Source organism: Bos indicus, chromosome X (assembly GCF_029378745.1).
Source record: "Bos indicus isolate NIAB-ARS_2022 breed Sahiwal x Tharparkar chromosome X, NIAB-ARS_B.indTharparkar_mat_pri_1.0, whole genome shotgun sequence".
Lineage (NCBI taxonomy): Eukaryota > Metazoa > Chordata > Mammalia > Artiodactyla > Bovidae > Bos > Bos indicus.
The window spans coordinates 83,727,084-83,753,341 of record NC_091789.1 but is presented as its reverse complement, the minus strand read 5'-3'; the positions used below and the strand labels follow the sequence as shown (position 1 = coordinate 83,753,341).

The following is a 26,258-nucleotide window of genomic DNA, read 5'->3' as shown; positions in this document are numbered from 1 at the left end:
GTAATGAGTTATGAGATGTCAGTGGGTTTGGAGTAACTTTGGGCAGCCTGTATATTGAAGCTCAGGGCTATGTTCCTGTGTTGCTGGAGACTTTGTGTGATATGTCTTGCTCTCGAACTTGTTGACCCTTGGGTGGTGTTTGGTTTCGTGTAGGTATGGAGGCATTTGATGAGCTCCTGTCAATTAATGTTCCCTGGAGTCATGAGTTCTCTGGTGTTCTCAGGATTTGGACTTAAGCCTCCTGCTTCTGGTTTTCAGTCTTATTTGTACAGTAGCCTCAAGACTTCTCCATCTATACAGCACTGTTGATAAAACATCTCCTTTCGAAGACAATGGGCTGCTTTTCTGGGTGCCTGATGTCCTCTGCTGGCATTCAGAAGTTGTTTTGTGGAATTTACTCAGCGTTCAAATGTTCTTTTGATGAATTTGTGGGGGAGAAAGTGGTCTCCCTGTCCTATTTCTCTGCCATCTTCCGCTTTCATTATTAAAAGACCACTCTTGGCGAAAGAAAAAAGTACACACACACACACACACACACCCCATAGGCTTTGGGTTTGTAAGTGGCAATCTACTATCTAGGGTACATTCTTTATTTATATATTTACTCATTTGTGGCTTGATTTAAGATTGCATTAATTTCCAGTTGGTGCTATAACAAATTAACATAAACTTTGTAGCTTAAAACAACACAAAATTATACTCTTATAGTTCTAGAGGTCAGAAGTCCAAAATGAGCCTTATGGCTATTATGGGGTAAAATAAAAATCAAGGTGTCAAGCATACGTGGTTCCTTATGGAGACTCCAGGGGGAGAATCTGATCTTTGACTCTTCTAGCTTCTTAGAGGATAAGGCCAGTAGCCTTATCACTCTAATCTCTTGCTTCTGTCATGACATCTCCTACTTCTAGTCTGATCTCCCTCTGGTTACCTCTTATAAGAAGACTTATGACTGTATTTAGTGCCCACCTGAATAACCCAAAATAATCCCCTCCACCAATCTCAGTTTCCTTAACCTAATAACACCCACAAAAATCCCTTTTGGAGTATAAGGTAATGTTCACAGGTTCCAGGGATTAGGGCCTGAATATCTTTCAGGGCCACTACTGAGCCTTCCACAAGGATAGTTTAGAAATTTTGCACATCCTTTTTTTTAAAAAGCTAACATCGTAGTAATTTGTTTAATGTGAAATTTGTAATAACTTGTGTAAATTTTTATTTTGTAGTAATTTGTTTAATGTGTCTATCACCAAATTTAATAATACATTGAATAAAAAATAAGTACTAATTAAAAATAAGTATTAGATCAAGAATTGGAATTTTAAAATATTATCAACTAATTCATTACACGACAAAGTATAAATGACCTAGAAACAAGCTCCTTGGCTATTAATCTACACAGAATTCATATTTTTCAAAACAGAAATATAGGTCCTAAGAAAGAGAAGAACATATTGGTTAAGCACACACTTGGAACGAAGATACAACATTGCCTGGTAACAATCATGCCCTTTGTACCAAAGAGTTCATAAAACACACTGAAAATTATCAACCCAGTTCAGGATATATAGGGTTAGAAACTTTGATTCCGGAGACTGTAAATTCCATTTCAGATCTAGTTAAATAAAGCAATAAAAATAAAACATCAAGAAAAAATAAAATGGAAGTAAACCAGCCTGTATTGAATAATGCTCTGATTCTAGCAGGTTAGCCAATCTCCTTACCTAGGCTGGAATAAATGTGGCTGAGAATACGAGCTGGTTGTACTCTGATGGGATATACCTCAGCAATGGTCTCCACATCAATTCCCTTGTTCTTCAAAATGGACTTGATTTCTTCTGTTTCAGCTAGAATGGAAACTGTAGGAAAGAAAAACAAGATGAGGTTAACAGAAAATTTTATTTCAAAAGGAACCTAAAGATCTCTCAAGAAAGTGAAGTAGCTCAGTCGTGTCTGACTCTTTGTGACCCCATGGACTATAGCCTATCAGGCTCCTCTGTCCATGGGATTTTCCAGGCAAGAATACTGGAGTGGGTTGCCATTTCCTTCTCCAGGAGATCTTCCCAATCCAGGGATTGAACCCGGGAAGTCCAAAGATCTCTCTCAAGCCACACAATATTTTTTGAAGGGAAGACAAAAAGAGAGAAGGAAGTTAAGTTATTACAAACTTAGGAAACAAGCATCATGCTAGGTACATAATGATATCTAAATGGAAAAGGAATTAAGACCTCATGACTAGAGTATTCAATTCTGTTTTTTGTCTATATACCTATGTGCTTCTAGAGAACACTACGCTTGCTTTATATCTGGGTTTCTATGTTTAAATAGAAAAAAAAGAGGCCAGGGACAGCATTATGAAGATAATAAAGAATACCCTAATGATACAAATCACCTATAGCTAGAGAATGATAGAAGGCAAGGTAAATTCAGGATAAAGAATTGAGGTGCCCTATTTGAAATTGTGTGTGGTTGTTTTGGGGAATGGGGATAACACTTTTCTAGATTCAGAGCCTGCCAAGCCTGGAAGCTCCTTTTTCATCCTCTTACACTCACATCTCAGAAGTGCTCATCATACTCACAAGGGAAAAGAAGTCCAGGCCAGCTCACTGACTCTTCCATTTATTTTCCCTTTATGGTACTGATACCTGCCTGGGGGCCAGTAATCTGAATGGAACCTCAACTGGCTTAATGCTAAGCAATAGGGGCGAACATGAGCCCTACTCCTGCTTCTCTAGTGCCGCTGTGTTGTGCTAGTTGCTCAGTCATGTCCGACTCTTTATGACCCCATGGACCCCACTAGGCTCTTCTGTCCATGGAATTCTCAAGGCAAGAACACTGGAGTGGGTTGCCATTCCCTTCTCCAGCTAGTGCCGCAAGGTGTGTTGAATTAGGTTTATGAGAAAATTAAGGTGCCATTTGGTTCATGCCAGCTTACTAGTATTGTCTATGTTGAGTTTGGGAGGCAAAAGCCTAGTTAACAAAATGCTACTCTGCATTCCTTTTCCATTATCTTTTGTGTATTTTTCTATCTTGGGGAGCTCATGGTGTTGTGTTGCTGTGATCTGGGGCAGGATATGCAGGGTATTGTGATTACAAGGTCCTCTGGATATAATATTACCTTGATTACTTCTAACTGAAAAATGACAAAGATTCTCCAGGGACAATATACAAAGGTAGAATAATGGTGGGATGACAAAATCCAGGGAAACACATGTGGTTATCCTTTCATTCACTAATAAACATTTACTAAGTACTTCAACGGATAAGGCATTATGCTAAAAACTAGGGATTTAGAGATGAATAAGTTAGTGTCTCCCTCAAGGAGCTCACAGTGTAATAAAAGTGTCATATATATAAACTGATTATAAAACAAATTGCAAAGTATATATACATATGTGTGTGTGTGTGTGTGTATGAACATTATGAGACCCCCCAAGAGTGACACCTATCTAGTCTGAAGTTGGTAGAGGGAAGTTTCAGAAAAGACTTCCTGAAGGAGTTGATGTCTAAGCTGAATTTGAAAGAATGAATAAGTTAGCCAGGAGAAAGAAAGGAATAAGAATGAGGAAATTAATTTTATGTTGAAGATCGAAAATGATCATAAAACATGAAAACAGAAAAGAGTGTGTGTGTGTGTGTATGTGAGAGAGAGAGCAGTGGTGGGGGACAACATATATATATATATATATAACAATATATATTCATATTCATGCTGTAGCATGAAATATTTGAACAGTGGCAAAAACAAAAATAAACAATCCCCCACCAGCAACAAAATGAATCTGGAAAGGCAAATAGGGGTTATATCATCATGGAGAGTATGTGTGTCACTTTAAGGATTTTGCATTTTATCCTTGAGTACTGATTTCCAAATTGCATTCTCCTAAGCCCTAGGGTTCTGCAGAGAGCAATGCAGTTGGAAGCAGGAGTAGAGGGGACTAAAGGAGAGGTAAGTGAACCACATTCTGGGGCCCCCAGGAATACTTTCAACCCAACAACTCAGAATTTTATGTTTTATCAAATATTTAGAAAATGCTTACTTGGTATCACTTATGTGCTAGATACTGCCATATGCTAGAGATACAAAGATAGATACGATCCTTGGAGAAAATGACATTTGACATTGAGTCTTGCTAGAAGGCTGAATAGGAGTTATTCTGGCAAGCTGAAGGTAAAGGTAAGGAAGAAGTTGTTCCAGACAAAAATAGCATAGACAAAGACTCATGGGCAACAGAAAACCAGGCAGATCTAGGAATAATAAAAAGTCCTTTATAGCAGGAGCATGGGGTGTAAAAGGACAATGATGAGAAATGACACTGAAGACAGGGTCAGGGACCAGATCATAAAGAGCCTTGTAAGTCTTGTTAAGAAAGCTGGTAATGGGAAGTCCTTGCAGAGTTGTAATTGGGAGAATAATACATCCATATCTCTGTCTTAAAGAGAACATATTTGAGTTGCTAAAAGAATAAACTGATATACTGTAGTCGACCTACACTGAAGACAAGGAGACCACTTAAAAAGTAATGCAAGAAAGAGATGCTGATTACTTAGATTAGGATCGTGACATTGGTACTAGAGAAACTTGATGGATTTCTGAATTATTTAGAAGGTAAAGAAATCGGGACTTGTTAACTGACTGAATGTAGGAGACGAGAGAGGGGGAGATATTGAGAATGTTATTTGTGTAACTGTGAGAAAAGTGTACCATTTACTGACATAGGCAAATAGGGAGAAAAGCAGGCATGAGTGATGTAGAACTAGGAGGGTGCAACTGATTAATTTTAGACATTCTGAATTTAAAGTGCAGAAGTCATTAGCATAGAAAGAGATGAGATGAGTCAAGGAGAATGTATAGAAAAGAAGAAAAAGGGACCTAGAATATAACCTTCAGAAATTTCAACATATAAGAAATGGGCAGGTGAAGAAAAACCTGGGGGTAGGAGTAAGGGGTTCTTGTCTCATAGCTTTTATTTTCTCTATGGTATAGGAGGTGAGGTCATCTACTGAGAGGGGAGAAGTGAGGAGGCAGGAAAAGGGAAAAGGTTAGCAATGAGAGGAGGCTGAGATACAGTAACAAATATTCTGAGTAAGAAGAGCAGTGGCCTATGGACAAAACTCCCAGGAATACCAACAGTTAAGGGGCAAGCAGAAGAGGAAGCCCAGAAAGAGAAATAATAAAATTTAGGTTGAAGGAGATCTAAAAGTGTATTGTCTCACAGAAGACACAGGAGTTAAGAGTCTCAGAAACAAACAATAAGTGAAACAGAAAGACCCACTAAGAAATGGATTGAAAAATATCTACTGAGTTTGGCAATAACTTAAGCAAAAGCACTTTCAAAGGAATAATAAGCTAGTTGTAAAGGACATCAGAATGAATGAAATATAAATTAGTGGAAGTTTGGATAAGAAAGGAAGTGTAGGATAACTAGAGGATGGTAAAGATGTCAATTTACTAAAAATCAGAACCAACAGAGAAAGTTTGAAGATGACAGGAAAGAGTGGGTTTCTAGGAAGGGTAGGGAAAAGGATAGGATCAACCATCAGAAGGGAGAGTTGGTGCTGAAGAGGAGAAAAAACAACTGCTCTGAGACTAAAGAAAAAGAGGTAAGAATGGGTAAAGATATAAATAAGATTGTGGTTGGGTTTGGGAAATTGACAAAGATCAGAACATTAAGATTATCCAGCATGAAGTAGCAGGCCAAAAATAAGGCTGGAAATAAGCAGTAGGGTTGTTGAGAAAAATGAAAATGCTGACTAATAATAAGAACAAGGACTAACAGGAAGCACTGTGGGCCTAGTTGAGCTGGAGACTGTGGATTTACAGCACTACTGCTATGCTCACTTGTTTTTTTTTTTCCTAGAAAATTTTAGCAAGGCAGGTATAGGATCAGAAAATAAGAAAGTTGATCTGGAGCTATGATTTTCCTGTGTGGGTATAGCAGAAGTATGGTGCACTGGTGATTAAGATATTTAGATAACCAACTGAAAAGTAAGGAAGGATATTGTCATTGTTCAGTTGCTAAGTTGTGTCTGACTCTTTTGCGACCCATGGACTGTAGCCTATCACGCTCCAGTGTCCATAGTATTTTCCAGGCAAGAATACTGGAGTCAGTTGCCGTTTCCTTCTCCAAGGAATCTTCGTGACCCAGGGATCGAACCTGTGCCTTCTGCATTGGCAGGCAGATTCTTTACCACTGAGCCAACAGGGAAGCCAGGGAAGGACAGACTAGGAGAAAATAGACAAAAGTGTAACTGGGGGATGGGGCGGGGAGAGAAAACTGAAACAGTATGTAATTATGACTGGAGATTGGGACTTTTGGCATTGGAATATCTGAGGTAAAGTAATTCTAAAGTTTGGTCCTCAAAGTGAGTAGAGTAGTGGTAGAGGGAAAGGTCACTAGGGTTATGGATATCCAAGAATTCTGAGGCTAAAATATTAGATGGCACTTACTCTGATGTTGAAATCTATCACTATGGCAGGAACTGAGGAAGAAGAGGAGGCTTTAAGCCAAGTCTCAAAGTCTCGAATGAATGAAGGAGAATAACCAGGAGACTAATATAGCCAGATGGCACAAGCTTCAAAGGGGAGCAAGCTTTCTCATGGAAGAAGAATAATGGTCTTTTATATAATGTTCGTTATGTACTAAATACCTCAGAGATATCACAGGTTTGGTTCCAGATCACTGAAATAAAGTGAATATTATGATAAAGCAAGTCACACAAATTTTTAGCTTCCCAGTCTATATGTAAAAGTTATGCTTATACAAAACAAACTTATGGTTACCAAAAGGGATGACAGGGTAGAGGGGGGGATAAACTGTTAGGAGTATGAGATTGATATATACACATTACTATATATGAAATAGGTAAACAAGGGAACTACACTCAATATCTTATAGCAACCTATAAAGGAAAAGAATCTGAAAAAGAATATATCTGTATGTGTATATATATATATACACATATATACAACTGAATCACTTTGCTGTACACTTGAAACTAATATAACATTGCAAATTAACTATACCTCAATTAAAAAATAAATAAAATTTAAAAAGAGATTTTTACACTATGCTTTAATTTATTGTGTGCAACAGTATTGTATCTAAAAACACAATGTGAATGCCTCAGTTAAAAATACTTTATTATTATTAAAAATGCTAACCATCATCTGAGCCTTCAACAAGTCATAGTAGTAACATCAAAGATCACTGATCCCAGATTGCTATAACAAATACAGTAATAATGAAAAGCTTGAAGTTTTGCTAGAATTATAAAATGTGACAGACACATGAAGAGAGCAAAGGCTCTTGGAAAAATGGTACCAATAGACTTGCTTGACACAAGGTTGCCATAGACCTTCAATTTGTAAACAAAACAAAACAGAATCTGCAAAGCACATTAAAATGAAGTATGCATATACACTGATAAACAAAGACTACCTTTATGACCACATAGGATGCCAAGTATAAGAAGGTTTAGAAAATACAAGGATTCTTTTTCTATATAGAATCAATTCCAACAGAGGTTGTGATTGAAATGGAGACATATTGGAGGAGCTTCACAGGAGGCTGTGCTGCTGTGCTGTGCTAAATGACCTCAGTCGTGTCTGACTCTTTGCGACTGCATGGCCTGTAGTCCGCAAGGCTCCTCTGTCCATGGGATTTCCCAGGCAAGAATACTGGGGTGGGTCGCCATTTCCTCCTCCAGGCGATCTTCCCGACCCAGGGATCAAACCCGTGTCTCCTACATTAGCTGGCAGATTCTTTACCACTGAGCCACCTGGGAAACCCTTCACAGGGAGACCTAGTATCATATTGGAGAGTGTTTTGGGGGAGTCAAAAGTCATCTGGAGTTTTCTACCCTAGGAGACCAGTATAATAGTGATATCATTGAGAGAGTTGGGAGAGGTAAAAGGATGGAAAGGAGACAAAAAAATGTCAGTTTTGCATTTAAAGCATAAGCTATAAAGATCCTTTATATATATTACGGCTAGAATTCTTAACATGTTTATAGAACTTGGCCCAGTGTTTTGCATAAAGTAGATAACCTCAAAATTTAAGTTAATTGCTAGGAGCAAGAAAAAAAAAAAATTAAGGTTTTGAATATTCTCTAAAGAGGTAATAGTTGGAGCCATGAAAGAAATGTATTATGAAGGAGGCAGCCCTAGTGAACACATGCAGGGTGTAAATACAGAAATAACAAGTATACAAGACTAAGTATACAACCATTAGGAGGATATGAGAAGAAAAAAATATTAGCAGAAAAAGCTTAGAAGGAATACTCAGAACAAAAACAGAGATAATCAGGAGACTATAATATATCATGGTGAAAATAAATGAGTTTCCAGAAATAAGAAGTGGTTGAGAGTGGTTAAACATTTGCTCATAAGTAAGATTAATAGCAATCTTGAAACCAAACAGAACCAAGTTTAGACTATACATTTTTAAGCCTAACAAAATACTTCATAAAGAATAAAGTCATCATTTACTGGCCAAAATCAGACCTTTAATATAAAGATTTTAGATGCTGGGAATAAGAATACTTACCTTGAACCACAACATCTGGCTTTGGTACAGTAGAAAACCTACGATTTAGGGGATCAATTTCTCCAGGAGCTAAAAATCCCTAAAGAAAATCCATAAAAAAGACAGATTATTATATCTCCAAAGAAAGCTAATATTGGAGGAGAAACAACATACCAGTGCCAGAACTGCGTACCATAACATGTGAGAGGCAAGTACGGAAAGAAAGCAAATACCTTTACTGTATGAAATGTTTAAATTCCTGAATTCACATCCAAATTAAATTTTGTCTGGAGTTAATTTCTAGTGGCTGCCACAAATTCTTTTTTGGAAATAGATGGGGTATAAAAGATAAACAGGAAGTTTTCTAGTTATACCTTCATTTTCTCTGCATGCACATGATTATACAATCAGATCACAATGTTTATAATCAATAATTTAAGTCATCAGTCCTGTTGCTTTCACATTTACTCATATGCACTCTATGCTTTCTTTTCAGCAGATATCTTTTGACTTGACCTGAGTCTCTGTCTTTGATGAAATGGGATGAATTCATCCACTTAGCCCTTAAGAATATCATTCATCTCCTCATTTTTTATTTATTTATTTTTAAATTTTGTTTTTAAACTTTACAATATTGTATTGGTTTTGCCAAATATTGAAATGAATCCGCCACAGGTATACATGTGTTCCCCATCCTGAACCCTCCTCCCTCCTCCCTCCTCCCTCCCCATACCATCCCTCTGGGTCGTCCCAGTGCACCAGCCCCAAGCATCCAGTATCGTGCATCAAACCTGGACTGGCGACTCGTCTCATACATTGATAGTATACATGTTTCAATGCCATTCTCCCAAATCTTCCCACCCTCTCCCTCTCCCACAGAGTCCATAAGACTGTTCTATACATCAGTGTCTCTTAATAGCATTTAATTTATTCCAGTTGAATAAGAAAGTCACCAAGATTTTAAACAAATCATTCTTCCCATTATTGCTACATTTATAATAATGTCAACCAAAGATAAACCTTTATGCTGTACACCTGAAACTCATAGTGATCTATATCAATTATACCTCAAACCTGGGACAAACAAAACAAAAACAGCTGTAGAAAATAAACAAGTTACTTATAAATAAGTCAAAGAGTCTAGCTCAGAAAGGAAAGCTAAGTCCCACCCTAGATCCTCTAGGACAGTGGTCCCCAACCTTTTTTGGTACCAGGGACTGGTTTCATGGAAGACAGTTTTTCTACAGACTGAGGTGAGGGGCATGGTTTTAGGATGATTCAAACGCATTACATTTATTGGGGCTTCCCTTGTGGCTCAGCTTGTTAAGAATCTGCCTGCAATGTGGGAAACCTGGGTTCAATCCCTGGGTTTGGAAGATTCCCCTGGAGAAGGGAAAGGCTACCCACTCCAGTATTCTGTCCTGGAGAATTCCATGGACTATATAGTCCATGGGGTCGCAAAGAGTCGGACACCACTTTTACTTTCACTTATTTCTATTGGTATTACATCAGTTTCACCTCAGATCATCAGGTATTAGATCTTGGAGGTTCAGGATCCCTGCTCTAGGATTATAGGGTTATAATCCTATAATGCCTGGGTTATAGCTTATATGATAACCTATAATGGGGAAGTAGATTTGTCAACAAATCTGGAAAACTCTGACAAAGGGAAAGCTTCTTATGGCTCAAAATGTCAAGTGCTTCATTAAGAACTGTATCAGCAGAGTTTAATGTAAAGAACTTATAAAGGGCCCCTTATCAACAAACAAACAAAACACTATGATGCTCATAAACACTTGTCATGGTACCTAAAATTTTCTCATCAGTTTATTCAATTAAAGAATGAAACATTATGTTGCTTGGAAAAGTTAGCACTTAACTCCATTATAAGTCATTACTGAAAAAAAGTGAAAGTGTTAGTTGCTCAGTCGTGTCTGACTTTTTGTGACCCCATGGACTATAGCCCACCAGGCTTCTCTATCCATGGAATCCTCCAGGCAAGAATACTCGAGTGGGTAGCCATTCCCTTCTCCAGGGGATCTTTGTAACCCAGGGATTGAATCCGGGTCTTCTGCATCGCAGGCAGATTCTTTACCATTTGAGCCACCAGGGATAAATCAACTACTATCCAAGCACAATTACATTCACAGTCACCAGACAAGGCACCACGGGGCGTTTCCAGCCTGGTCTCAGAGCAACTTCAAGTACAGTACCAGGGTAGGAAGCCCTGGGCAAGCATGAGGGACATGGTTACCAGGGGGAAAGATTTTTGCCAAGGATTGGCCATGTACCCACTTTAAGGAACTGGAGGAGATTTTGTAATTAAGGCAGAATACAAAAGGCTACTCACAAATATTGTTGTTGTTTAGTCGCTGAGGCATGTCTGACTCTTTTGCAACCCATGGATTGTAGCCTGCCAGGCTCCTCTGTCCATGGGTTTTCCCAGGCAAGAATACTGGAGTGGGTTGCATTTCCTAATCCAGGGGACCTTCCTGACCCAGGAATTGAACCTGGGTCTCCTGCACTGGCAGGTAGATTGTTATGACTGAGCCACCAGGGAAACTTGCACTCACGAATGAGTTACTGACAAATCTGTTTGTTATGGTGACTTAAGCAGAAAAGTAGAAGGGCCTTGAAGTTTCCCCTTACCTCTGCCATCAAGCTTCCTAAAATGTATAGAGACTGTCCCCACATATGAGGCAGTTTGCCCATGGGGACTCGGTCCACAGTGTGAGGATTTTTATATTCTTCATCAACCTAAATTAAAAAAAGATAACAAGATAAAGAAAAAGAAGGTTTAAGATACTAGACAACAAAAAGGGCGAGTCTGGACTGTGATTCATATTCTATAAAACAGTCACATACGCAATACACTACAAAGTCAAGCACTATGATAGCAGCCTAGGACAGTATTTCTCTAACTGTATGCACCACCTGAGGGTCTGGTCCAAAGGCAGATTCTGACTGAGTAGATGTGGGGGAAGGCCTGAAATCTGCATTTATAACAAGCTCTCAGGTGATGCTGCTGATGTTTCTGGGAGCTTAGTCCATTCAACCCCACTAGCATGGAAGACTGCATGTCTCCCCCAGCTAATGTTCTGCAATGGGAGACGAGGAACAATGGTAATCCCAACTGGCATTTTGAGAAAATGGAGACATACTTTATTTTCTAAGCCTGATCTACTCAATTAATCACAGATGACTATATCACAGCAGAAAATATCAAATACTGAGAGTTCACACAGAACTTCACTCTACTTCAGCCTACTGATCTCCATGCCATTCTCAACTTTAAAGTTTGATTTTTTTAAAAAATTAATCTCTGAATAATTTTATTTTTAAAAATTGAGATATAGCTGACATACAAAAAGGCCATATGTATTTAGCATATGCATCTTGATGAGTTTGAGGATAAATATACACCCATGAAACTACCACTGAAAGGTTTGGTCTTGCCCTCATCTCACTCAGCAATGGTGCCATAACCAAGCCTGCTTTAAAACTTTATTTTCAAAGGAATAAAATAATATTTTTATTGTCCTATACCTAAAGACAGACTCTAGAACATTAAAATCAAAAGATTAAAATTCATTTGAGTCAGACAAGACAGTCCTTTTGAGGTATGGCTTCTCTTCTCCCAGCTCCAGATGAGGGCACTGTCCAGCTCACCTTGTCAGGAGGAACACTGTACAACTCTGGCAGAAGTGGGACACCGTTTTTGCCCTTGATGAGGACTGCTTCAAGAGCTTCTCTGTATTCTTGAACCTGTAGATAAAAGAAAAGGAGAACAAAGTTTATAGAGAATTACCTTTGGGGAGCTAGAAGAGGGTTGTAGCAAAGAAGATTCTATTGTAAAGGAATGTATTCACCTAGAGAAAGGGAGAAGAAAGGGAAGTAGCATTTACTAAATGCTTATTAGAGGTCAGATATTATGCTAGGAGTTTTGCATATGTTAATGGATTTAACTTTAATAACCATCCAGGTATGTGTAATTAAAGCCTATTTACAGGGAAATTAAGGCTCAAGGAAGTTATGAGCTTGTGGAAGATGACACAGCCAGTGCAAAGTTGAGTCCAGATTTGGGTCCAAGTCAACCTGCCTCCATGGGTCTACTTTTATCCACTATGTACTAACCTCAGTACAGCTTATTGACTGTACATGTAATTGCTTTTAAAACTGTATTGTCCCTGCCAAATTAAGTTTCTATTATGATCAAGTTTACATTTTTTGCTTAACAATTTGCTGTAGATTAGTAATACATAAAAAGTAAAAAAAAACATAATTTATGGTGGAAAAAATATACAGTCAGTTCTGCTGTAATAGTTGTTTTGAAAGCACAAATGTGTTCCAATGCACTTGATATATTAGAGAACGATTTGGAGCATAACATAAATTTCATATCTGCTTATGCACAATTTCAATCTGAGAATGCACTCAGCTGAAAGAAGTCTTGCAAGAATACACAACACACACACACATGTACACACCTCAGGAGAACTGTGAAACACAATCCACATGTGGTGTTATAACTTTCCATCCAATTTTAAGTAACTCTCCTACAACTCTCCAGCTGCTCTCTTATGGTCACTTTGGCTACATGGCTCTGTGCCTTTCCTTCTACTTAATTTCCCCCTCTATTCCCTCCTCAGCCTATTTTTATTCTTCTTCTCTGCTTAATATTCTTTTTTTTCCTCTCATGCTATCTCTTGAGGTATTGCTCAGTTGGTAAAGAATCCGCCTGCAATGCAGGAGACCCTGGTTCGAGTCCTGGGTTGGAAAGATCCTCTAGAAAAGGGATAGGCTACCCACTCCAGTATTCTTGGGCTTCCCTTGTGGCTCAGCTGGTAAAGAATCTGCCTGTAATGCGGGAGACCTGGGTTTGATCCCTGGGTTGGGAAGATCCCCTGGAGAAGGGAAAGGCTACCCACTCCAGTATTCTGGCCTGGAGAATTCCATGGACTGTATAGTTGCAGAGTCAGACACAACTGTGCGACTTTCACTCTCATGCTATCTCTCTTTTCTTCTCTTCCTTTGGCACATGGAGTGGCAAGCATGGGAGCCCTGTGAGGTGCACACATTCACAAGCAAACTTCAGCTGTTTTTCAAGTACAAGGGCTATATCTTTGTGGTATTTATGTATTTCTTAAACATTTAACATGTATAAAGCTGTGGTACTGCTTTTCAATTATGAGAAAACAAAACACTAAAAATTATATTTGAAATATGAAACAAGTTAATCCAAAATTTTAATAATAATATTAAATTTAATAAATATTTTAATAGTAGCATAATATTTTATATGCATGATCTCTAACTTAACATTTTCTTCTTGTTGAACATTTAAATTATCACCAGACTTAATTTGTATGAATGTAATAGTGATGAGCAGAATTGTACGTAAATGTATGCTACTTGCAAAATAATTTTCTCAGAATATAATTTTTGAAAGAGGAATGAATGAATGCTTTAATGCCATTAATGTCTATTTGTGGTACTGTTTTTATTAGGTTCCTATCATTTTGTATATATTTCTGAGAAACTTTTTAAGTGTTGTTCCCAGACCACATTTTCCCACAAGCCCTATAGTTTTTACTTCTCGAATATGCAGAGCATGGTAATTTTTAAGTAACATATGTGTCTCATTATAGCCAAACTGACTGTACCTTGCACTTATCATGTCTTTATCTGTGGAATTCAAAGAATTTTGGTGCTATACACTTCTTCAATGAAAAGAGAAAAATTATTCACATCATATGTACAGGCATATCTTGTTTTATTATACTTTATTGTGCTTCACAGAATCTGTGTTTTTTTGTTGTGTTTGTTTTTACAAACTGAAGGTTTGTAGCAACCCTGCATTGTGCAAGTCTACTGGCACCATTTTTTCAACAGCATTTGCTCATTTTGTGTCTCTGTGTCATGTTTTTGGGAATTCTCACAGTATCTCAAAGCATGTAAAAGCAAAAGATTATGACCTATGGAAGGCTCAGATGATGCTTATTATTTTTTAGAAATAAACTATTTCTAATTAAGGTATATACATTGTTTTTTCTTTTAGCCATAAAATGCTATTATACACTTAATAGAATGTAGGATAAACATAACTTTTATAAGTACTGGGAAACAAAAAAATTTCATATTACTTGCTTTATTGACATATTTGCAATCTTTATGCTGGTCTGGAACTGAACCTGTGAATCTCTGAGATATGCCTGCACAGAGAAACTAAAGAAGTCAATGACAGTACTTAGGCTACTCAGTGGTCAGTAGCAAAGTCGGGAAAAGAAAAGAATAAAAAAGAATCCAGGTCTTCCAACTCTTTTCTTCCTCCTAAGAGTTTAAAAAACCTAAATGTGCTTTATACTCAGTTGGCACATTTAACAAATCTTTCTTTGAGCAAGCACAGTTTTTGATAAGTTACTTTGTAGAATTTGAGAAGGACTGAAAAAAATGGTAGAATCAAAATAGGGTGGTCAAGATAAGGCAGGTATTTCTATTATTGTTTTTCTTGCTCAAAAAAATATACTCTATAATTTACTAAAGCTTAGAGAAATAACCCTTTATGCCCCTGAAACTTTGGTGTAACTCTATTATTTAAACTCACATTGGCAGTTGCAGACTACTATTGGCCAAAACATTCAAATTACACAAAGCTGTATTTTATGTAACTGAGTAAAATGAATTCCAAATGTGTTGTTTTTACGTCCAAGTTTAGAACACAGCCAATTTGCAGAATGCCTGACATTAACCTTACTTGATTAAATTGTCTAGTCTCACTGTTTCCCAACAATAGTTTCTGAACTCCTTTATTTGTGTAGCTAAAAAAGCAATGATAACTGTGTTTTGGGGGTGAGGACAGGGTATAACTGGGTTGTTGTTTTGTTTTTTTGTTTTGTTTTGTTTTGTTTGCTAAAGCCAGAACATCATTTCCAACATTTGTTTTTTCAAAAGACATATAAAGTCAGGAGGTAAATTCAAGTATTTCTGATGACTAAGGCAAATAGACAGGATTTGCTATTCTGCTTTCTATATTTACTAAAAGTCAAGTCTGAGTGATAGCAATATCTAGGTCTTCTAACTCTTGTTTTTAAATTTAACATTATTTTGTATTGGGGTATATAGCTGGTTAACAATATTGTGATATTTCAGGTGAACAGTGAAAGGACTCAGCCATATATATACATGTATCCATTCTTCCCCAAACTATCTCCCATCCAGGCTTCCACATAACATTGAGCAGATTTCCCTGTGCTATACAGTAGGACCTTGTTGGTTATCCATTTAAAAATATAGCAGTGTGTTTCTAGGTCTTTTAACTCTTTTTGTTGGAGGGGGGGAATGTAGTCAAAATTTTACTTTTTTCAATTACTTAATTTAATTGGAGGATAATAACTTTACAATATTATGATGGTTTTTGCCATACATCAATGTGAATTTGCCACAGATATCTATGTTCCCCCCATCCTGAACTCCCCTTCCACCTCCCTTCCTGCTCTGTCCCTCTGGGTTGTCCCAGAGCACTGGCTTTTGGTGCCCTGCTTCATGCATCAAACTTGCATTGTTCATCTGTTTTACATATGGTAATGTACACGTTTCAGTGCTATTCTCTAATATAGTACCCTCAACTACTAGTCTCTAGGAAAGTGGTATTTAACCTTTTGGGAACCAGGGACCAGCTTTGTGGAAAAGAAGTTTTCCACAGACCTAGGGGCATGTGGTGATTTCAGGATGATACAAGTGCATTACATTTGTTGCACACTTTATTTCTACTATTATTACATCAGCTTTACCTCGGCTCATCAGGCATTGGATCCTGGAGGTCAGGACCCCTGTGAAGACCCCTCTGTGTCCTCCCTATTAGGAAGACTTCCATTTGGGCATAAGGTCAGCACAGTCATTAACTGAAAGAGGGAGACGTAATAACAATCTGCGGAAAAGCCCTTTCCCCAGTGCATTACCTGTTCTGCATTGCCACTGAAGACCCCATCGAGGATAAAGTATGTCCAGAACAACGGCCATTCACACTCAATGTTTTCAAATAACTTCAGCTCAGCTGGTTCATAGTACAGACGATTGGGATCCTAGTAAAGACAATAAACAAAGTCTGTCTTATTACTCCAAGATCAGACTATACCTTTAGTTCAGAGGTTTTACAACACAGTCTTTCATCACTAATAGTTTGTTTCAGAGAAGGCAGCTCACATATACACTCTCCTCCTTTACTGGTGGCTCAGACAGTAGAGTCTGTCTGCAATGCAAGAGACCTGGCTTCAATCCCTGGGTTGGGAAGATCTCCTGGAAAAGGGAATGGCTACCCAATCCAGTATTCTTGCTTGGAGAATTCCATGGACAGAAGAGTGTGGCGGCCTACAGTTCATGGGGTCACAAAGAGTTGGATACAACTGAGCGACTAACACTTTGTCATGTGGTTCTAACTAGTAGAACTAGGACAAAAATGATACTACAGGCAGATGTATGAGGAAGTGAGACTAATTTGTAATAACCTTGAGTTTGGTTTTGTACTTGTTAACTTTGAGGTAGTAGCAGAACATACAAATAAAAATGTTTAGAAAGACAGCAAGTTGGGAATCATCCTTGAAGATGTGACATGTGAAACACAAGTTATAGCTGTAGTACCTATATACAATGAACAAGCAGCCCAAGAACAGAAACATGGTAAATCCTCAGTTTGGTGAAGGAGAACAGAAAGAGCAGAAAAATTAGGATGGCAATGAGTCGTGGAAATTAAAATAGGAAAAGAATTTCAAGAAAATGTAGTGGTAGGTAACAGAGACACCAAACCTATTTTTATTGTGTATTTTTCAGTGTCTATAGTGAAATCAGTAAAATCTAGTTACACTCCATAAAACTATATAAAACAATCTATCCATTGTAATTTGGATTATGATTTGAATAAAATTAAATTCATCTAAAAAAAAGAGAATAAGGACTGAGAAAATGCTACTAGATTGGTTACTCAGGAGATTATGATGATATTTCAGAGTACAATTTTAATAGATTAGTAGGGGCAGAAGTCAAAAGGCCTAAAGTATAACAGGGAAGAGAGGAAGTAAATCAGAAGAGTTTGAGCTGAGTAATTAAAAAAATTATCAGATCAGATAAGATCAGACCAGTCACTCAGTCGTGTTCGACTCTTTGCGACCCCATGAATCGCAGCACACCAGGCCTCCCTGTCCATCACCAACTCCCGGAGTTCACTCAGACTCACGTCCATCGAGTCAGTGATGATATCCAGCCATCTCATCCTCTGTCGTCCCCTTCTCCTCCTGCCCCCAATCCCTCCCAGCATCAGAGTCTTTTCCAATGAGTCAACTCTTCCCATGAGGTGGCCAAAGTACTGGAGTTTCAGCTTTAGCATCATTCCTTCCAAAGAACTCCCAGGGCTGATCTCCTTCAGAATGGACTGGTTGGATCTCCTTGCAGTCCAAGGGACTCTCAAGAGTCTTCTCCAACACCACAGTTCAAAAGCATCAATTCTTTGGCGCTCAGCCTTCTTCACAGTCCAACTCTCACATCCATACATGACCACAGGAAAAACCATAGCCTTGACTAGACGAGCCTTTGTTGGCAAAGTAATGTCTCTGCTTTTGAATATGCTATCTAGGTTGGTCATAACTTTCCTTCCAAGGAGTAAGCGTCTTTTAATTTCATGGCTACAGTCACCATCTGCAGTGATTTTGGAGCCCAGAAAAATAAAGTCTGACACTGTTTCCACTGTTTCCCCATCTATTTCCCATGAAGTGATGGGACCGGATGCCATGATCTTTGTTTTCTGAATGTTGAGCTTTCAGCCAACTTTTTCACTCTCTACTTTCACCTTCATCAAGAGGCTTTTTAGTTCCTCTTCACTTTCTGCCATAAGGGTGGTGTCATCTGCATATCTGAGGTTATTGATATTTCTCCCGGCAATCTTGATTCCAGCTTGTGTTTCTTCCAGTCCAGCGTTTCTCATGATGTAATCTGCATATAAGTTAAATAAACAGGGTGACAATATACAGCCTTGAGGTACTCCTTTTCCTATTTGGAACCAGTCTGTTATTCCATGTCCAGTTCTAACTGTTGCTTCCTGACCTGCATACAAATTTCTCAAGAGGCAGATCAGGTGGTCTGGTATTCCCATCTCTTGAAGAATTTTCCACAGTTTATTGTGATCCACACAGTCAAAGGCTTTGGCATAGTCAACAAAGCAGAAATAGATGTTTTTCTGGAACTCTCTTGCTTTTTCCATGATCCAGCAGATGTTGGCAATTTGATCTCTGGTTCCTCTGCCTTTTCTAAAACCAGCTTGAACATCAGGAAGTTCACGGTTCACGTATTGCTGAAGCCTGGCTTGGAGCATTTTAAGCATTACTTTACTAGCGTGTGAGATGAGTGCAATTGTGCGGTAGTTTAAGCATTCTTTGGCATTGCCTTTCTTTGGGATTGGAATGAAAACTGACCTTTTCCAGTCCTGTGGCCAGTGCTGAGTTTTCCAAATTTGCTGGCATATTGAGTGCAGCACTTTCAGAGCATCATCTTTCAGGATTTGAAATAGCTCAACTGGAATTCCATCACCTCCACTAGCTTTTTTCGTAGTGATGCTTTCTAAGGCCCACTTGACTTCATATTCCAGGATGTCTGGCTCTAGGTCAGTGATCACACCATCGTGATTATCTGGGTCGTGAAGATCTTTCTGTACAGTTCTTCTGTGTATTCTTGCCATCTCTTTTTGATATCTTCTGCTTCTGTTAGGTCCATACCATTTCTGTCCTTTATCGAGTCCATCTTTGCATGAAATGTTCCTTTGGTATCTCTGATTTTCTTGAAGAGATCTCTAGTCTTTCCCATTCTGTTGTTTTCCTCTATTTCTTTGCATTGATTGCTGAAGAAGGCTTTCTTATCTTTTCTTGCTATTCTTTGGAACTCTGCATTCAGATGTTTATATCTTTCCTTTTCTCCTTTGCTTTTCACTTCTCTTCTTTTCACAGCTACTTGTAAGGCCTCCCCAGACAGCCATTTTGCTGTTTTGCATTTCTTTTCCATGGGGATGGTCTTGACCCCTGTCTCCTGTACAATGTCACGAACCTCATTCCATAGTTCATCAGGCACTCTATCTATCAGATCTAGGCCCTTAAATCTGTTTCTCACTTCCACTGTATAATCATAAGGGATTTGATTTAGGTCATACCTGAATGGTCTAGTGGTTTTCCCTACTTTCTTCAATTTAAGTCTGAATTTGGCAATAAGGAGTTCATGATCTGCGCCACAGTCAGCTCCTGGTCTTTTTTTTGCTGACTGTATAGAGCTTCTCCATCTTTGGCTGCAAAGAATATAATCAATCTGATTTTGGTGTTGACCATCTGGTGATGTCCATGTGTAGAGTCTTCTCTTGTGTTGTTGGAAGAGGGTGTTTGTTATGACCAGTGCATTTTCTTGGCAAAACTCTATTAGTCTTTGCCCTGCTTCATTCCGTATTCCAAGGCCAAATTTGCCTGTTACTCCAGGTGTTTCTTGACTTCCTACTTTTGCATTCCAGTCCCCTATAATGAAAAGGACATCTTTTTTGGGTGTTAGTTCTAAAAGGTCTTGTAGGTCTTCATAGAAGCGTTCAACTTCAGCTTCTTCAGCATTACTGGTTGGGGCATAGACTTGGATTACTGTGATATAATGGCTCTCAACCAGCTGACCTGAGCTACATTGCCAATGAAAGTAAGTAACAATCACTCATTCCCTTTTTAATAATACTTAATTTTCTTCATTGATATTTCCAAGGAAAATTTTTGACAAGTGGAACAAAAGAAAGTTAACTTTTAAAGATCAAGTACTATTTAGAATTAATCAACTGCAAAAGGTGGAAGGGATCCAAAAGGATCTACTGACAGAAAGAGTTTTCCTTTGTAATTATTGAATATTTCAGGAGGAATACTTTGAGACCATGTAAATATTCTGTTTCTGCCAAAATTTTCATCCAGTGATTTAAGCATCCATCACTAGCTCTTTTTTGAAACTAAACAACTTCACGAGGTGGAAGGATGTACTGCTGCTAAGTCACTTCAGTCGTGTCCGACTCTATGCGACCCCATAGATGGCAGCCCACCAGGCTCCCCCATCCCTGGGATTCTCCAGGCAAGAACACTGGAGTGGGTTGCCATTTCCTTCTCCAATGCATGAAAGTGAAAAGTCAAAGTGAAGTTGCTCAGTTGCGTCCGACCCTCAGCGACCCCATGGACTGCAGCCTTCCAGGCTCCTCCGTTCATGGGATTTTCCAGGCAAACAGTTTCCTCTATTTTATTTAATATGGAACAGCTCACAGAGAAAACCTCACAACTAATCCCCAAACAGGAAGCAAGCATCAGTCATTGTTACCCTATTTAGTAATTATTTGAAGTAATATTGATGAGATACATATTTTATCTGAATGAAGCTGCAGTTAGTAGTGACCATTCTATCTCGGACTCATTTTTGGGAAAACAAACGTACCTCTTTAGGAGTTTTATATCCATCTCGTAGAAAGCGACAACAACCATAACGACCCTGGAAATGCAGAGGAAACAAGTAAGAAGCATGTACATTGGTACAGCAATATAATCAATCAGAAATGCATCCTCTCCAACAGCTACATGTGCCAACCTATCAACAACATAGAAATTATACCTAAAAAATAATTTTAAAAAACTCTGCTATCAGTCCAGCAACAGAAATCAATTTTAGCAATGTGATTTCAAGTGAGGGCTAAGTTATAGGCTCTTCCCTAAAGCAAAGTTCTTATTTTATCTTCTCCATGGCTTTCTACCATCGGATAAGTCTATGACAGCCCAATTACGAACCTATGTGGTTCTGCTCACACAATTCTTACAAGACTGCAGGTTTTTTTTTTTTTTTTAAAGGAAACACATTTTAAAAATTTTGCGATCATTTGAGACTTACAGAAGAGTTCCCAAAACAGTCAGAGTCCCCATATTTCCTTCAACCACTGTTCCCTAATGTTAACATCTTATATAACCATAGAACATTTTGTTGTTTCTGTTGTTTAGTTGCCAAGTCATGTCCCACTCTTTTGTGGCCCACCAGGCTCCTCTGTACATGGGATTTCCCAGGCAAGAATACTGGAGTGGGTTGCCATTTGCTTCTCCAGGGGATCTTCCTGACCCAGGAATTAAACCTGCATCTCCTGCATTGGCAGGCATATTCTTTCCCACTGAGTCATCTGGGAAGCCCATAGGACATTCACCAAAACTAAAAAACTAACCTTGGTACAACACTACTAACCAAAGTACATAACTTATTTGCATTTCACCAGACTTTTTACTAACGCTTTTTTTCTATTCCAGTATCCAGTTTACGGTCCCACTGCATTTAGCTGTCATGTTTCCTTAGTCTAATCTGTGACCATTCTTCAGTCTTTCCTTGTTTTTCATCATCTCAGCGTTTTTGAAGAGCATCTGCCAGTTATTTTGTAGAATGTCCCTGAATTTGGTTTGACGTACTGCGTTCTTAGGAAGGACATCACAGATGTGCTAGGCACTTCTCAGTGCACTGTATCAGGGCATATACATGATATTACTATTACTTATTACTGGTGATGTTAACTCTGATTGCTTGGTTAAATCACTGACACAGGTCACATTCAAGGCCCACAAAGATACTAATTTTGCCTTAAAATTAGAGCCCTAAAGAAAGAAAGGCACATATGGACATACTTGAAGCTTGGTGATGATTTCCTGTTTTGTGAGCTCCACCAACTGGTTATCCTCTACTGCAAAGGCTGGGAAGGAAATAACTGAAAGTAAACTAGCATCAACTTCTTTAGATGTTGAAGCCCGGGGGAGTATTGAATTAAGGATAGACTGAAAGAAAGGAAAGAAAGGAAGTCAAATGTAGCACATTAGTAAGTGGCCTGGGATTATAAAATTAATAGCTTTAATTTCAAAAGATTTATGTTGAAGAAAATAATTTAAATGAAAATCTAAAAATGATTCAATAGTGAGAGCTTAGAAGACTAGCTACTTCTATAAATCCTTCCTTGTCTTAATCGTTCTCTCAGTGTTTCCTAATCCTGATTTTTAAGCAGCTGCCAATGGATAAAGAATACTCTAAGCATCATTTTTCCATCCATAATCCTGTTGCTCCATTAACAACTATTTAAGCATAAATATAGCTGCTGGGAAGCAGGATATAGAAAGCTTAGCTCCTATATCCCCCAAATATATCTTATTTGAAAATTTTGCATTTTTAAAGTTAGAAAGTAAGATTATATTCACTAGAACACCATGGGGGTCCAATCAGGGTTTGAAGAAGATGGGAAAAGCCATACTGTCAATGACAAGAACCTTTATCTTTCAATATATGAAGTAATCTTAAACAAAACTGAAGATATGCATTTACCATGTAAATAGTCTAATCTCCAAACATCTAACCTTAGCACCAGTGGGGACAAGAGAAATATTCAGAACCACTATCAAAAAGAACACTCAAAATCTATCACCTCTTGTTCTCTTGGTATATTTAGAAAAGGAGATACAATAGAGGATAATTTCATACACTGTGATGGGATTCCTTTATAATGTTGGGTGAGAGAACAGGACTATGATCTCTGTTATAGCTCATGCCACATCAGGTTTATCTCTATAGGATGCTTAATAAGACATTTTTGGCACATGATAATAAATCATATTATGTATTCTCATTCAGTTCTCCTTATTCTAAAGCTCATGCTAAATTTGAGTCTGAGTAAAAATATATTTTTCTATAATATGGTCCAATCCTCTTACCTGGCAGTGTTGTACTTCATCAGCTAGGACATGGATAACTGACTGCGGCCCACCCTTCACACCAAACAGGTCCAGTTCATCTAATGCTTCCAGGGCTGCCTTTGAGGAACAAAGGAGGAAAGGACAACTTTAGCACTATAAAGACGTATATTTCTTATTCTTATTCTTCTATCCTGGTATATCAATGCACATGATGCCATTTTAAATATGTTTAGCAGAACAGAAAATATAATAACATTCTTTATTCACAGGGGTCTCTTAGGTTTTTTTTTTTTTTTTTGGGTCTCCCAAATTGTCCCAGAGACATTTGAGATGGAGGTTGTAGTCATACTTTCATGATTAAAAACCCTCAACAAATTCAGTATAGAAGGAACACACGTCAACATAATAAAGGCCATATACAACAAACCCACAGCGAATTCAATGGTGAAAAATTGAAAGTTTTCCTGTAAGATAAAAGCAAGGCAAGAATGCCCACTCTCAGCACTCTGAAGTACTACTTCAACATAGTACTGGAAGGCCTAGCTAAAGCAATTAGCCAAGAAAAAGAAATAAAAGATATCTGAATCAGAAAGGAAGCAATGAAATTGTCATTATTTGTGGATGATATGGTCTCATATATAGAAAACCCTAGACTCAACCAACAATCTATCAGAATTAATCAACAAATTCAGTAAATTTTCAGGATATAAAACAAAAATACAGAAATCAGTGGTGTTTTCTATACAGTAATGACAAAATAACTAAAAAATAAATAAAAGTATCACATTCACAATAGCATCACCAGCAATAAAATACTTAAGAATAGATTTAACTGAAGAGGTGAAAGATCTGTACAATGAAAAACAATACGTTGATGAAAGAAATTGAAGACAAAAACAAATGGAAAGATATCGCCATGTACATGGATCAGAAGAATTAATATTGTTAAACTGTCTATACTACCCAGTCATCTATAGATCCAATGCAATCTGTATAAAAATTCCAATGGCATTTTTCACAGAAAAAAAACCCTACAATTTGTAAGGAACTACAAAAGACACCATATAGCCAAAGCAATTATCAAAAAGAAAAACAATGCTGAAGGCATCACAGATCCTGATTTCAAACTATGCTACCAAGCTATAGTAATTAAAACAGTATGATATAGGCATTAAAGCAGACATACAAACTGATAAAACAGAATAGAGAGCCCAGAAATAAATGTCTGTATTTACAGTCAGTTAATATTTCATAAGGGAGCCAGCAACACTCAATGAGAAAAGGATAGTCTCTTCAACAAACGGTTTTGGGAAAATTGGATAATCACACACAGAACAATGAAATTGTACCCCTATCTTACACCACACATACAAATTAACTCAAAATGGATTAACATAAGACCTGATAAACATAAAACTCCTTCACATTGGTCTTGGCAATTATTTTTTTAGATATGACACCAAAATCATAAGCAACAAAAGCAAAAATCAATACAAGGGACTACATCAAACTAAAAAGCTTCTAAACAACAAAAGAAACAATCAAAAAGATGAAAAAGAACTCCTAAAGAAGACCCTCTAGTCATCTGTTGCAATCCAAGGTCTGTCCATGTGGCAAGCGATACCGAGTTTTTGCTGAGTCAGAGACCTTTGTTGTGTTCTTGTGCACTGGCTTCTGGAACTCAAGTAAAGGCCCTTTCATTTTGGGTGAAATTCCTGTTGGTAGATTAGACCTAGACTGGTCTTTGGAGAGAGATCAAGCCCTGAACCTTCAGAGTGGGAACACTGACTCCAAGACCCTAGCCAACCAGAGAACTAACCCTTCAGTTCAGTCGCTCAGTTGTGTCCGACTCTTTGCGACCCCATGAATTGCAGCACGCCCGGCCACCCTACCCATCACCAACTCCTGCAGTTCATCTAAACTCACGTCCACTGAGTTGGTGATACCATCCAATCATCTCATCCTCTGTCGTCCCGTTCTCCTCCTGCCCTCAATCATTCCCAGCATGAGGGTCTTTTCCAATGAGTCAGCTCTTTGCATCAGGTGGCCAAAGTATTGGAGTTTTAGCTTCAACATCAGTCCTTCCGAAGAACACCTAGGACTTATCTCCTTTAGGATGGACTGGTTGGATCTCCTTGCAGTCCAAGGGATTCTCAAGAGTCTACTCCAACACCATAGTTAAAAGGCATCAATTCTTCAGTGCTCAGCTTTCTTTATAGTCCAACTCTCACATCTGTACATGACTACTGGAAAAACCATAGCCTTGACTAGACGGAACTCTGTTGACAAAGTAATGTCTCTGCTTTTTAATATGCTATCTAGGTTGGTCATAACTTTCCTTTCAAGGAGTAAGCATCTTTTAATTTCATGGCTGCAGTCATCATCTGCAGTGATTTTGGAGCCCCCCATAATAAAGTCAGCCATTGTTTCCACTGTTTCCCCATCTATTTGCCATGAAATGATGGGCCCAGATGCCATGATCTTAGTTTTCTGAATGTTGATCTTTAAGCCAACTTTTTCACTCTCCTCTTTCACTTTCATCAAGAGGCTCTTTAGTTCTTCTTCACCTTCTGGCATCAGGGTAGTGTCATCTGCATATCTGAGGTTATTGATATGTCTCCCAGCAATCTTGATTCCAGCTTGTGCTTCTTCCAGTCCAGCGTTTCTCATGATGTACTCTGCATATAAATTAAATAAGCAGAGTGACAATATACAGCCTTGACGAACTCCTTTTCCTATTTGGAACCAGTCTGTTGTTCCATGTCCAGTTCTAACTGTTGCTTCCAACCTGCATATATGTTTCTCAAGAGGCAGGTCAGGTGGTCTAGTATTCCCATCTCTTTCAGAATTTTCCACAGTTTATTGTGATCCACACAGTCAAAGGCTTTGGCATAGTCAATAAAGCAGAAATAGATGTTCTTCTGGAACTCACTTGCTTTTTTGATGATCCAGCAGATGTTGGCAATTTGATCTCTGGCTC

At 38.2% G+C, this 26,258-nt stretch overlaps 1 protein-coding gene across 5 annotated transcripts in view; it reads right to left on the bottom strand.

The window, feature by feature from the left end:
* Positions 1–26,258, bottom strand: part of PHKA1 (phosphorylase kinase regulatory subunit alpha 1) — a 171,829-nt gene that overhangs the window by 111,629 nt on the left and 33,942 nt on the right. For all 5 annotated transcript variants that reach the window (XM_070783780.1, XM_070783779.1, XM_070783781.1 and 2 more), the window contains exons 7-14: positions 23,297–23,395; positions 22,226–22,372; positions 21,006–21,059; positions 16,484–16,606; positions 12,195–12,290; positions 11,175–11,282; positions 8,547–8,625; positions 1,722–1,856 (exon numbers count right to left, since the gene is read on the bottom strand). In XM_070783780.1, the coding sequence (XP_070639881.1) occupies positions 1,722–1,856; positions 8,547–8,625; positions 11,175–11,282; positions 12,195–12,290; positions 16,484–16,606; positions 21,006–21,059; positions 22,226–22,372; positions 23,297–23,395 (841 nt within the window). The remainder of the gene's footprint in view (positions 1–1,721; positions 1,857–8,546; positions 8,626–11,174; positions 11,283–12,194; positions 12,291–16,483; positions 16,607–21,005; positions 21,060–22,225; positions 22,373–23,296; positions 23,396–26,258) is intronic.